Source organism: Pyrus communis, chromosome 9 (assembly GCF_041283825.1).
Source record: "Pyrus communis isolate YQ-2024b chromosome 9, ASM4128382v1, whole genome shotgun sequence".
NCBI lineage: Eukaryota > Viridiplantae > Streptophyta > Magnoliopsida > Rosales > Rosaceae > Pyrus > Pyrus communis.
The window spans coordinates 26,084,295-26,096,049 of record NC_142573.1 but is presented as its reverse complement, the minus strand read 5'-3'; the positions used below and the strand labels follow the sequence as shown (position 1 = coordinate 26,096,049).

Below are 11,755 nucleotides of genomic sequence, written 5' to 3'. Positions count from 1 at the left end.
ATTATAAACATGGTACAATTGAATTTTGTACAGTGGAAGCTTTGATACACTCTTAGAAAGGTACCACTCAACATTGCTAACCATACAAGTCCAATGCTTCTTTGAAGCACAATTACTTGCAGTTGCAAACAATCTTTTTTCTTTTGGATAAATTACACAAAATCACCTCAACTATTAGTCGCATAACAACCTTATACCTTATGTTTTAAACATTGCAATGTCATATCTTATCTTATGAATTTGTTACAATGTCATACTTCCGTCAATTTTTCTATTAAATGCTGACGTGGCAGGAACGGGACCCATTCATTCGTCTACTGAAATAAAAAATGAATTAATTAATAATAAATTATTTTTATTTATTTAACAATTAAATTTAATTAAAAAAATAATTTTGTGGGCCCCATCCCCAATCTCTCTCTTTCTCCCTCAAAATCTCCATTCTCTACCAACTCTCACCGTCTCTTACTTCTCTGTGTTCACAGAGAAGCTGACCCCCAAAGAACGGCCACCCTCCAGACCACCACCATAATCGTGTCACCCTCTCTTCTTTTCTCCCTCAACGCTCAAGTCCCAACTTTATCTAATCTCTCTCTGTACACCAACACAAATGGAAGCCGTCACCACCTCACGGTATTCCGATGAAAAATCTGTCAATTCCTCATCAGATTGGATGAGACTAGGACCACATATCACTTCGCCTTCATCTTGAGGTTCAGATTCGAGCATGAGAGGCTTGAATTTGCCTCGATTTCGCGAGAAACCACAAGCCCAGTTTTGGGCTAACAAGCTCAGGCCATTATTCAGCCACGACTTGGCCTAAAAAGGGTATATTTCTATTCCTTGTTTTGTGATCTCCATTTTGAGATAAATTTCATGTGTTTTGGTAGAGATTTGAGGTTAAACGGAGCATAAGCTGCAGCAGTGCAACATGCGGCTACGGATGAAGAAAGAGACGCAAGTTGGGAGATAAGGGAGAGCTTGAGGGAGAAAAATAGAGATTGGGTGTGGGGGCCCAAAAAATTATTATTTCTATTAAATTAATTGTTAAACAAACATGGGGTCCACAAGATTATTTGTTTTTAATGAAATTTAATTGTTAAATAAATAACAATAATTTATTATTAATTAATTAATTTTTTATTTCATTTGGCGAATGAGTGGGCTCCAGTCTTGCAACGTCAGCATTTAATAGAAAAGTTGATGGAGGTATGACATTACAACAAAGTTATAAGATGATGTATAACATTGCAATGTTCAAAACATGAAGCATGAGATTATTATGCGACTCATAGTTGAGGTGATTTTGTTTAATTTATTATTTTCTTTTTGTATTTTAAATAATATTTACTTCTCTTTGTTTAAGGTCAACAAATTATTTCACATTTGACATAGGTGGGTAATGAATATTTTATTTCTAATATATGTCAATGGAAACACTTTTTCACTCTAAGTAATAGGGGTGATCACTGGGTAAGTTGGTCAGGTTGGACTTCATCTCTTTGCCCAACCCAATAGGCTAGTTGTCAGTATTATAACCCTTTTTACACAAGAAAATAAGCAAACCAACCCTCCCAAACCATTTTAAGATGGGTTGGGCTGGACGGTTTTCATGGGTTGGATTTATTTATTTATTCTCTTATTCCTAAAATGAGTATGAATGAAAAATAAATAAACAAGTGAATTTGGCGGCGTTGACTCAATCCTAATGTTGATAATTTTAAACCTTCCATTCAAAAAATATTTTGTGATCTCAAAGGCTCAAACAAATTATTCCGAGTTAAATTGCAATTTATTCCTTTCCTTGTACAATTGATATACAGAAAGTAGCATGCATCCACCACCCAATGGTTGATTTGGTAATACTAAAATTAAATTTTATAACCTCAAACAAATTACCTAATTAAATTCCAATTTTATTTCCTTTCCTTTCCCACTACAATTAACGTAAAATTGTGTGCTGGCCCAACCCATTTTCCTAGTTACCAAATCTAGACCCGGCCCGTGTTCAAATTGGAAAAATCTGCTTTTCAAAATTCACTCCGTCCAAAACACTAGGATCCGGTCCGGATTAATTTTGCCGCGACCCGACGAACCCACCACCAATCCGAAGACCTGGGGTGTTGGATTGTTCAGAAACCCATCCATTTTTTGGTGTATTCGAAGATTCTCCGTTATTTTCCCTCGGTTTTGGCGACGCCGGTATGAAATTTCATAACACAATTTTGGATTGCGGAATTATAATTTTCTGTAATGTAATAGGCAACGGCATGCATAAATTTCACATTGTTTAATTTCACATGTGAGATTGCACATTTTTGTACGTAAAAGTGATCATCTACATGAATTTACGCCAATGGGAGGAAGAGGATTGAATCAGGACACAGTGCGTTGAAGAGGAATACCTGAACCACCTGGGCAACTCACGACTTGCATTTGTGCACAATTTTTATTGTTTTGTTCCGTTTTTCCTACCGTGCTGCATTGTAAATATTTCAATGAAATCTGATCCTAGTTAGTTTCAGTGATCAAGATGCGAGCAGAAAATGTCGGGAATCGTCGTCCACATTCGAAGGAGTCGGGCGTTGCTTTCACCGGAAAAGCAATTGCAAAGGAAGGTAATGGCGGTGTTGTCGACATTGGCGAGAGCGAAGCTGCCTACCTTGCTCGAGTTGCACTTGCTGGTCTTCGAACGAATCGAGGTAATACGTTTTCATTTTCATTTTCAGTTCTCAATCCTCATAGTTGTTGGTGTGTTTGTTAAAGTTAATGTTGTCCAAGATTGCAAATCTCAGCGACGAAGTTGGAAGTAGTAGGTAATTAATCGGGCTTTTGGTTCTTGTCGCAGGTAACATAAAATGTGTTATCCAACGTGATGGAAGGGTTCATATACAAGGAGTCATGAACGGTGTTGAACTTTTGAGAAACTCATCAACTGTGTACCGTATGAGAGTCCAGCAACTATGCCCGCCTGGACCATTTGCCGTTTCTTTCAGTCTTCCCGGACCTGTTAACCCCCGTCTCTTTTCTCCTCATTTCCGGCATGATGGACTCCTCGAGATCGTTGTTCTCAAATCGAGCAAATTAAGCAAAAAGTGAAAAATCAAAGCACATCCAAAGCTAGTGTAATTGAGTTGAACAATGATGACGGAGATGTAACTGGCGATGGTCCGATGGAGAACAGGAGTGATACAAATTCCAATGGTGTTTCAGCCCTTCGATCTAGGGTTTGTCTTTTAATTTCCTACTGTAACTTAAATCGTCAAGGGTGGTTGAGGATTTAAGTTTTGAGAATGTTTTCCTGCAGAAGGATTTTCGTATTGTGAAATAAAGAACGCGTGTGAAGCCTTCAGAGCGATTCAAAATTATCTTTAATCTTGTTTCAGTTTTTTAACTTTATTTGCTTCCTGTTAGCATAAATTCTGCCCATAAGGTGCTGGCCAGTCTCTGATGAAGCTAGAGCACCTGCATTTAAAGCTCTGCATTGTGGCATTTGTACGAGTCTCTTGGTGATACAAGGTAAAGCGATCCTTCAAAATGTCGTTGCGAAAGCAGTGAAACGACACTTGTGGTGGTCGTGGATTGAAATTCAAGCGATGCCATTCGCCAAAGTTTTCCCAAGTAACGTAGATTAAACTTCTAGTTATGATTTAGCATACATATCTCAAGAGGACAAAGATTTGCAATTTAAAGAAGCTGCTCATGTATTATTCAACATATAACACAGTTCCATTGAAACTACGACTGAAAATGAATCCTACTTTTATTTTCGATGAATAATATTCCTCAAACTTCAAAATTATTTTGAAACATTCTCTTGTACATTTGTTTCCCTCAAACGAAAGAGACTATTCGGACACACGTTCGACAAAATGAAGAAAATAAAGGCCAACATCGCCAGCAACACGACATTGAGGAGTATCTTGTCATGTCACTAATCTGTGGAAGCAACATACTACATTATATTCGTCAATATGAAGTGTACCTGATATTGCGCCTTTTTTCCGTCGCTAAAAGAATGCCTTGGTTTGCAATTAAGCTTGTACAGAACTCTCAGGGGTTATCTCAGCAGTTTCCTTCCTCAAAGTTTGTAGCCTTTCCTTGAGTTTTTTACTCTCTTCAAAGTTTGCCTTCCTCTTCACAGCTTTCTGTTGCAGTAATTCCAAAACTATTACCCCAAAATAATTAACAAGACTCTACAACAATTATCAGTTTCTATTTTTGAAATAAAAAGACTCAGATAACTAAGACTTACTTCCTGTCGGAAACAACGGTCGAGCTGTATTTTGAGGTCTGTACATTGACCAAAGAATTTTGCAATAGGATGGTCTACATGACACTTCTGAAACTCCTCGATGATCTACACCCGCACACAAAGAGAAATAAAATAAATATATCAACTTGCTGCTTAATTTCATAACTCGAATATCAAAAACTGAAACTTCCTACACCAGAAACCATCTAAGACCTCAAGATAGGAGTCTTGACGGTATTTTTCGTGTCGAGATAACAACTTTTATGACTTTTCTTGGCAGATTTACGAGAGATGTTTGATCAAAACCATCTTCCCTTAACCTCATAAATTGTAACCCCAAACTGTATCCAGCTATAACAGAACTGGCAAATCCTGATACATAACTCATCTATTTGGTTGCGTATATGTAGTTCCATACGTGTTTATATAATGAATGAATTAGGTTACGCAACTCTTGTCTATAAGTTGTCAATTTTTCTCCATTTGAAATCAAACATTAGCTGGGCTACACACTGGCAAGCCTCCTAATTCGTTTGGAAGTGCTTTAAAAATAATTGAAAACGTTTTTAGAGAAAATATTTTTAGGTTCCAAAAGCAATGTGCTTTATGCAAAAAGGACCAGTTATGTGCTTCTTGTAGAAAGCATTTTTCCAAGATTCACTTGAATTTTTACTATGGATTGATTTCAAAAATATTTTCATCAAAAACGTTTTTAATCATTTTAAAACCACTTCTAAACGAACCCTTAGACTACCCGTTTGAAAATGCTTCTTCAAAAAGCACTTGTGCTTAGAAGCACATCTTCCAAAAAAACACTTCAATTGCTTTTTTTGTTTGTAATTGTATTGGCAATTTGGCACAGAAAGACACAACTAGTTACAGGTTCAGTTTCCCATTAAGTTGAATACAATCTATGAGACGCCAAAGCAATTCAGGCAGTGAATCATGACTCTCAAACTACACAAACAGAGACGATCCGATTCCGAAATCATATAAAAAATTTGATAAAAAATTAAAGAGAAAGAGAAGCAAAGGAAAAGGGATGGAGAACTCACTTGTGCACACATGGGGTGCTTGTGTAGCGTCAATGGAGGATGCATATTTAATCTTTAACACCCAATTGAATCAAAATCTACAGCAACCTGCAGAAACTATAATTTTTCGATATGGAAGACGAAATTTGGGCAAATTGAGGAAATGGGATATTGGATTCCTTGACTTGCGATTTGCTGCTGCGTGTGTCCGTCTCAGGTCCTCCTCCTTCAGGCTTCGCATAAACTAGAGGTTTAAGGTTCGCCACGCTCTGACTACACCGACGGCAGAGAAAAATGCACATCACTTGTGTAAAAATGGGTTAATTGCATTTTACACCAAAACTTTTGGAATCATTTGTAAATTAGGTTTTGAGATTTCAATTTTCGCAAAGTAATACCATTAATTTTCAAATGGCACCAATTAAATCACTCTGTAACGTCTAATTAGAATGTGAAACTTAAAGAGAAGTTAAATTGGTACAATTTTGAAATCACGTTGTGCAATACACGAAAATTGAAATCTCGTAACTCATTTTTACTAATGATGTCTAAACCCTGTGGTGTAAAATGCAATTAACAAAAAAGGGCACAACATAACATAGGTAGGCAGCTTGGTGGTTAATGGGCCTTAAAAGCTGCTTGGGTCTAACTGTAAGCTGGGTTGGGCTGTGTTTTTGAGCTAGAGTTGATTGACCCACTTTGTTCTGTTTTACGCACAGGTTTCCTCTCTCTCTCTCTCTCTCTCTCTCTCTCTCAAAATGAAGAAGATGCAGAGATAAGATGTGGCATCCATTCGAAGTTGCCGAGGTTCGATTTTGATTCCTAGTTTTGTCTTCCAAGATACAAGTGATATTGGGAGTGCGGGATCGAACAAAGAACATCAAATACATTAGTAAATGCTCTAATCGCCTTGAGCTACAATCCTCTTGCATGATTTTAGTTGGCGTGCACCGCAGCATGTTATTGTCAATTCCAAATATCTCCAGGGTGCTCCAGTTGTTGGTAACCAATCCAACCTTGTTTCTTCTGGTGTCCCTATTTCATGAAGACAAGGAACTGCGTTCTATTTTTCTGGTGTTGAGACACTCCGACTCAATCAACTGAGGGAGAAACATCCGTCCATTGCTTCAAAACAACCGTGCCTCTATGTATCCGCATTCTTGTGTCCCGACTGGCAACTAGCAGAAATGTCTTCATCCATCGGCCGTAGGGCATACGAAATGAAGTCCAAAAAACCCAAGTCCTTCTACAACCATCATCACATGGGTACCAAAACAACTACAAAAAGGTCAAGCAACAACTTTATCAGACATACCAGCTTCCAAGCCTCTGGTGCAAATTGCAGCTTCCAAGCCTGTCCGACTTACATTCTTTAGCAAACCTTGACAAGCGTTGCTGTCCATGAGAACCTGGACTATGCTATCTGAATGTATGAATCAAATATTCCTATGCGTAGAACAAATCTCTCTTGTACTTTGCAACGAAACAGGCACTTCTCGTATACGAGATAAGAGAATGGAGACTTGCTCAGTTGCTATATCTAGTCTCTCCCTAGACTTGGCAGATTCTGTTACAAGAGTTGAGACTATATTCTGCAATAACTGTATTTTTTCTGCATGTTCACTTGGAGCACTCTGAAGGAGTTTTGCAGAAGGCATGCTGATCCGGCGCCATCGCACAGGAATATATCTATCGGGTATCTGAAAGCAATTTCCTGTGGAGAGAACTCGAAGTGCATGCCGACAGAGAATTCCAGAGAACTCAAAGTGATGGCAACTGCAACTTATGATGCCTTCCTGAGGAACCCAATACACTTTACGACCTCCATCAGCTTTTGTGTGGTGTCGCACAAGAAAACCATCTTCCATCTGAAAAGATGCGTAGTGGGCAGCCAAAACAAGTTGTTCTTGAAGCTTAGAGAAAGCATGAGGAGTAAGGATTGAGGCCGCATGGGATTCCATAGGCGCTCCTGTTTTAAGGCAAATATTTTGGAGATTCTGTTGCATTGTTTGTTGTTCTCCAGCTTGATCTTTAAAATCCACAGCAACAGCTACCTGCTCGTGCAAATCGAAGTAAACAATTGAGGACAAAAACACAAAAGAAATAAAAAAAACGAGAGATGCCTCATACATCATAAGATATGCCTCATGCATCTTCACAAAGAGACATGACTCCTTAAATGTGCATCCTATAATACATCCACCTAAATGCGCATTAACCAACATGTATATTAGATAAGCTTTGGGCTAACTCTAATTCTCGATTAAGTTTATTTCCTAAATACCAGCAAAATAGGTTTTCCAAAAGTAGACTACTACCTTCCACAAACTTAATGACAGGTACAACTTCGTTCCATCCACCAACACATTCATTTAAGTGTAGAAAATCAACTGTGATAGGTACGTAAACCACACGAGAAATCAGTAGAAGGAGCTATGCTTGTCATTCAAGCATGAAGCAGTCACAGGAAAACATTGTTTACCGTACAGTCAGCACTCAGCAGGTTAACATTCATCAACTTCCACTTTACCCTCATAATTGGAATTGCGTACTATATAGAACCTCCATATAAACTGAAAAATTGCGCATTTAAACAGACTATTTGACAAAACTCAGGTTCCAAATAATTTTTTTTTAAAGTTCTAGCATGTCCGGGGTCAAAGGTAGATAACACATTGACCACAGGAAGAATATTATTGTAGCTCAACACTTCTTCCTCTGTAGTTACAGTTTTTGACTTATTAAAATTGTGTGTGCTTTGATGTTGTTTGACACATGGAAACACACACAAATTTCCATGTTCTGATGTACTACAAAATCTTAGGCAAGGTAGAATTACAAAACCACTTTGAATAAATAGCCTAATACTGAAATATCAATCTTCCTATGTTAATATCATCCTACCTTTACATTTGACCAAGCAAGACACTAAAATGAATCAGAGTATAACCAGACTTTCTAACCAAACAAGAGTTAAGAGTAAATCATAAATGGAATTATTCAAATTTGATTGTAAATTGAGCAACGGGACGCATACTTGTTCAACAAAGTGCGCAAGTCGGGTCTGTGCACTCAAAAATCGTTGGATGAATGCATTAATGAACTTTGACTGTCCAATTGCAGTCATTCCTGCAAAGAAATGGCTTCTCAAGAACGGTAATGCCCATAACGAACGTAGGCCATACAAGTTGACTATGTGCCTGTTAGAGTGAAGCCCAAAAGAATTTACCAAGTCTCTCCATCCTAGCTCAAAATCCTCTATGGACTCCAAATTGTATATGCGATAAAACTCACTCTTCCACTCATTGTAACGTTCACCCAAAACAGCATTGAACCAGGAAGGAAACTTTGCCACTATCATCCATATGCATAGTGCATGCTTAGCAGTTGGCATTTCCATGCTTATTGCTTCTTTCAGAAACACATTTTGGTCAGTTAATATTGTCTGTGGTGCCTTCCCATACATGAAGCTCAGGAATGCCTTCATACAAAAAAGAAAACCAAAGTAAACTTGAGACTGATGAAGTTTTGCAGATGCCAGACATTCATCATGAGTATAAGAAGATTTCAACACATATAAGTTTTAGTTCAAACTGGTTATCAGGAAAAGACTGATATACAGAACACATAAGAGGAGATGATTGTTGGCATTTACTAGGGGGTAAGAAAAGTCCCCAACTTCATTAGTTAAACTGCCATAAATTTGATAAGGACTTGGTCCCTCGCATTATACAATTGTACTACAAAACTGCTTAAAAATGATTCAAATTTAAAGTAGAAAAAAAGTAAAAAAAAAAAATCAGTCCCTTGCTTTAAGTATGAACCACAATCACCTAAGCAACATCTCTTATGGTTGGCCAAAAACTGACTGACCAATCGTTAATATTACACTTTAAGCTTTCTCACCTCCCACCCATCCTTTTGATGCCCTTTATTTCAGAAACTAAGTTTACACTCTCACATGCTTCCCTGGTTTACACTGTCACATGCTTCCATGGCTTTTGTTTGTGTCACAAAAGAGAATCCTAATTCATTTGCTAGACCAAGTTACTTACGGTATCAACAATGTATTAGTCATAGTCCAAATTAAACTTAAGTACCTATCAACGGGTTTGTCCAAGATAACCTTACGGTATCCCTCTGTAAAGTATACAAGTGATGTGACAGATTTTATGAAGATGAAAAATAAACATGGTCACTCTTACCTTTAATGCCCACGAAAACGACCTTAAACTTTCCTCTCGTAGAAGCACACAGCCGAAAAAACAAGGCATACCATAATTATTTATTCCAACCCATATCCCAAGTGGCATGTCAAATGCAGTTAAGCGGTGAGTAGTGTCAAACACCACAGCATCACCGAATGACTCATATGCCTGGACTGATGATGCATATGACCATGCAATATTCTCTAATCTGTGGTTTGAGTCAAGGGTGTACTCAAATTTGAAGTTGGGATCTTTCTCCTTGATACTTCTGCACATTCTTAACAAGTCGATACTCTCCTCTTCTGGATCTAATTTCCTAAATGACTGGAGTAAATTCCTAACATCCTTTTCAGTGAATGGTAAACACCCTGGTTCCACACACTTCTCCAGCTCCATGAGCCTCATCATTTGCTGCACCGAAATTCCTGTCTTGGCAAACATAAGTATCCGGCTCTTATCAGACTCAGAAATAGTTCGGTAAGCAGGAAGAAAACGAACTTGGTTTGGTTCCAAGAGTTCATGATTATGGTGGTTTGCAAAACCCGTGACACGCCATTCCAGTGCTCCTAATTCTGTTGTCTTGCTTATCCGCATGTAAGCTTGACATCCGCATCGGGAGGACTTTCTGTTCCTTTGAGGTTTACTCTCACTGGAGTTTTTGATGGGGGTGTTTCCAGCACGGTGACAGACAAAGTAGCGTCTTGTAATTCCTTTTCCTACCCCAACCTTTCCCTCTGTGCGGTGCCTCCGGATTGAGAATCCACATCTCTTAGCAAATTCACTGTAGTATTCATAAGCTGCATCATGAGTAGAAAATCTTTGTCCAATATATGGAGTTAGATCATTTGTGGTCTCCAATGAAAGCCTGGTCTCATCAGGCGATTCCTCAGTGCTGCTGGTATCATCCAAAGACAACGATCGTTGATCCGAAGCATCATCATAAACCACTAACATTATATTGTCATTCCTAAGTCCTGCGGCTTCAGACATCATATTGTCATTCTTCAGCTTAGTGTAACTCTAACGGTTGCTTATCTGATATGAAAGAAATGGAAGAGTATTAATTACAGAATCAACCCAGTACATGAATATATGATAGGAGGAAAAACTTTTACTAGATAGCCCAAGTTAGCATAATAAACTGAAACTAACAAATATGCGCTTAATACGAAAATAACAACAGAAAATAGATGAAGAAATCTTTAGTTATGGTACTACATAGCCCAACTACACATATAGAGATGATCCAAAACCAAAATCAATATCTTAGCTGAAGATGTCAATGTATCGATTCACATTCGATTAATTTAATAAGTACCAGTTATCATTTGACTAAAAAAATGTTACAACAACAACCAAGCCTATGCCACTGCGCTCAATTTTGCGCCAAGTCTTCGGTTAGCACTAAGTACTTAGACGGAGGCTCAGGACTCAAAATTCCATTGAAGTGATGAGCAATTTTTTGTCTTATACATCTAAAAATATAAATAAAGATGAAGAAAGCAAAGGGGAAGGAGGAGTCACTTGTGCACACATGGGGTGCTTGTGTAACGTTAATGGAGGATACATCTTTTAACCCCAATTGACTCCAAATCTACAGAGACCTGCAGAAACTACACCAACCTCTTTTTTTATCCTGACAATTGGTCATATAAATAAATACCCAACTCAAATTTTCGATTGAGAACACGAAATTTGGGGAAATTGACGAAATGGGTTTTGAATCTGGAAGACGATTGCTACAAGAGAAGGAAGACCCAAAAATTGAGAAGCAAATATACGTGTGGATTTCATATTGAAGGAGGATCATAGTCATATAAACACACACACCTACCCTTGGGAAATTGGATTCCTTGACTTGCTATTTGCTACGAATACAGCAACTGAATCCACACACAAATGACAGGGAGCTGCTGTTGCTGTTGCTGTTGCTGTTGCTGCTGCTGCGTGCGTCGGTCTCAGGTCCTCCACGCTTGCCTCCACGGACTACAGAGAAAAACACGGGAAAAAAAGGGGGTAGGCAGCTTGGTGGTCGATGGGCCTCAAAAGCTATTTGGGGCCAGCTGTCAGTTGGGTTGGGTTGTATTTTTGTGGTAGCGTTGCTTGGCCCAATGTTATATGGGGTTGCCAAGTGCGACACAATCACAATACGATACATTACAGTTTCACTTTAACAGTGGAGTTGTAAATTTGAGATTTCGTTTAATTTTTTTCACGTTGGTGGTTGTCGCATCCTAAACATACAAAAGGGATGCAAA

The 11,755-nt window shown here is 38.3% G+C and overlaps 3 protein-coding genes across 5 annotated transcripts; 1 reads left to right on the top strand and 2 right to left on the bottom strand.

Moving 5' to 3' along the window:
- The first annotated feature begins 456 nt into the window (after positions 1 to 456).
- Positions 457 to 3,368, top strand: LOC137740264 (increased DNA methylation 3-like). 2 transcript variants are annotated; one of them, XM_088699897.1, is made up of 3 exons: positions 457 to 828; positions 2,526 to 2,702; positions 2,849 to 3,368. In XM_088699897.1, the coding sequence occupies exons 2-3, from the start codon at positions 2,534 to 2,536 to the stop codon at positions 3,097 to 3,099; spliced, it is 420 nt and encodes a 139-aa protein (XP_088556023.1). In that variant the 5' UTR covers positions 457 to 828; positions 2,526 to 2,533; the 3' UTR covers positions 3,100 to 3,368. The 2 variants fall into 2 exon arrangements, with proteins under 2 accessions (XP_088556023.1, XP_088556024.1); XM_088699898.1 differs by lacking the exon at positions 457 to 828 and adding an exon at positions 1,970 to 2,202.
- Positions 3,369 to 3,686: 318 nt separating this feature from the next.
- On the bottom strand, positions 3,687 to 5,627 carry LOC137740265 (uncharacterized). Its single transcript, XM_068480113.2, has 3 exons — positions 5,311 to 5,627; positions 4,256 to 4,360; positions 3,687 to 4,148 (listed from the first exon to the last, which is right to left on the bottom strand). Exons 1-3 carry the CDS (start codon positions 5,353 to 5,355, stop codon positions 4,035 to 4,037), a joined length of 264 nt encoding a protein of 87 aa, XP_068336214.1. The 5' UTR covers positions 5,356 to 5,627; the 3' UTR covers positions 3,687 to 4,034.
- A 450-nt stretch (positions 5,628 to 6,077) lies between these two features.
- Positions 6,078 to 11,515, bottom strand: FRS11 (FAR1-related sequence 11). Of its 2 annotated transcripts, none has more exons than XM_068479082.2 (4): positions 11,332 to 11,515; positions 9,495 to 10,532; positions 8,327 to 8,770; positions 6,078 to 7,343 (listed from the first exon to the last, which is right to left on the bottom strand). In XM_068479082.2, the coding sequence occupies exons 2-4, from the start codon at positions 10,488 to 10,490 to the stop codon at positions 6,726 to 6,728; spliced, it is 2,058 nt and encodes a 685-aa protein (XP_068335183.1). In that variant the 5' UTR covers positions 10,491 to 10,532; positions 11,332 to 11,515; the 3' UTR covers positions 6,078 to 6,725. The 2 variants fall into 2 exon arrangements, with proteins under 2 accessions (XP_068335183.1, XP_088556022.1); XM_088699896.1 differs by having other exon boundaries at positions 11,328 to 11,493.
- Positions 11,516 to 11,755: the final 240 nt, after the last annotated feature.

What these genes read in the sequence shown, in the direction of transcription:
- LOC137740264 (XM_088699897.1), top strand. Translation starts at nt 2,534, where the DNA reads ATGCGAGCAGAAAATGTCGGGAATCGTCGTCCACATTCGAAGGAGTCG. An exon ending in TGGTCTTCGAACGAATCGAG is followed by an intron (nt 2,703 to 2,848) that starts GTAATACGTTTT and finishes TTCTTGTCGCAG; the next exon opens with GTAACATAAAATGTGTTATC.
- LOC137740265 (XM_068480113.2), bottom strand. Translation starts at nt 5,355, where the DNA reads ATGCATCCTCCATTGACGCTACACAAGCACCCCATGTGTGCACAA. An exon ending in AGCACCCCATGTGTGCACAA is followed by an intron (nt 4,361 to 5,310) that starts GTGAGTTCTCCA and finishes GTGCGGGTGTAG; the next exon opens with ATCATCGAGGAGTTTCAGAA. An exon ending in ACCGTTGTTTCCGACAGGAA is followed by an intron (nt 4,149 to 4,255) that starts GTAAGTCTTAGT and finishes TTACTGCAACAG; the next exon opens with AAAGCTGTGAAGAGGAAGGC.
- FRS11 (XM_068479082.2), bottom strand. Translation starts at nt 10,490, where the DNA reads ATGATGTCTGAAGCCGCAGGACTTAGGAATGACAATATAATGTTAGTG. An exon ending in CGTTTTCGTGGGCATTAAAG is followed by an intron (nt 8,771 to 9,494) that starts GTAAGAGTGACC and finishes TTTTGTATGAAG; the next exon opens with GCATTCCTGAGCTTCATGTA. An exon ending in TTGCGCACTTTGTTGAACAA is followed by an intron (nt 7,344 to 8,326) that starts GTATGCGTCCCG and finishes TTGCACGAGCAG; the next exon opens with GTAGCTGTTGCTGTGGATTT.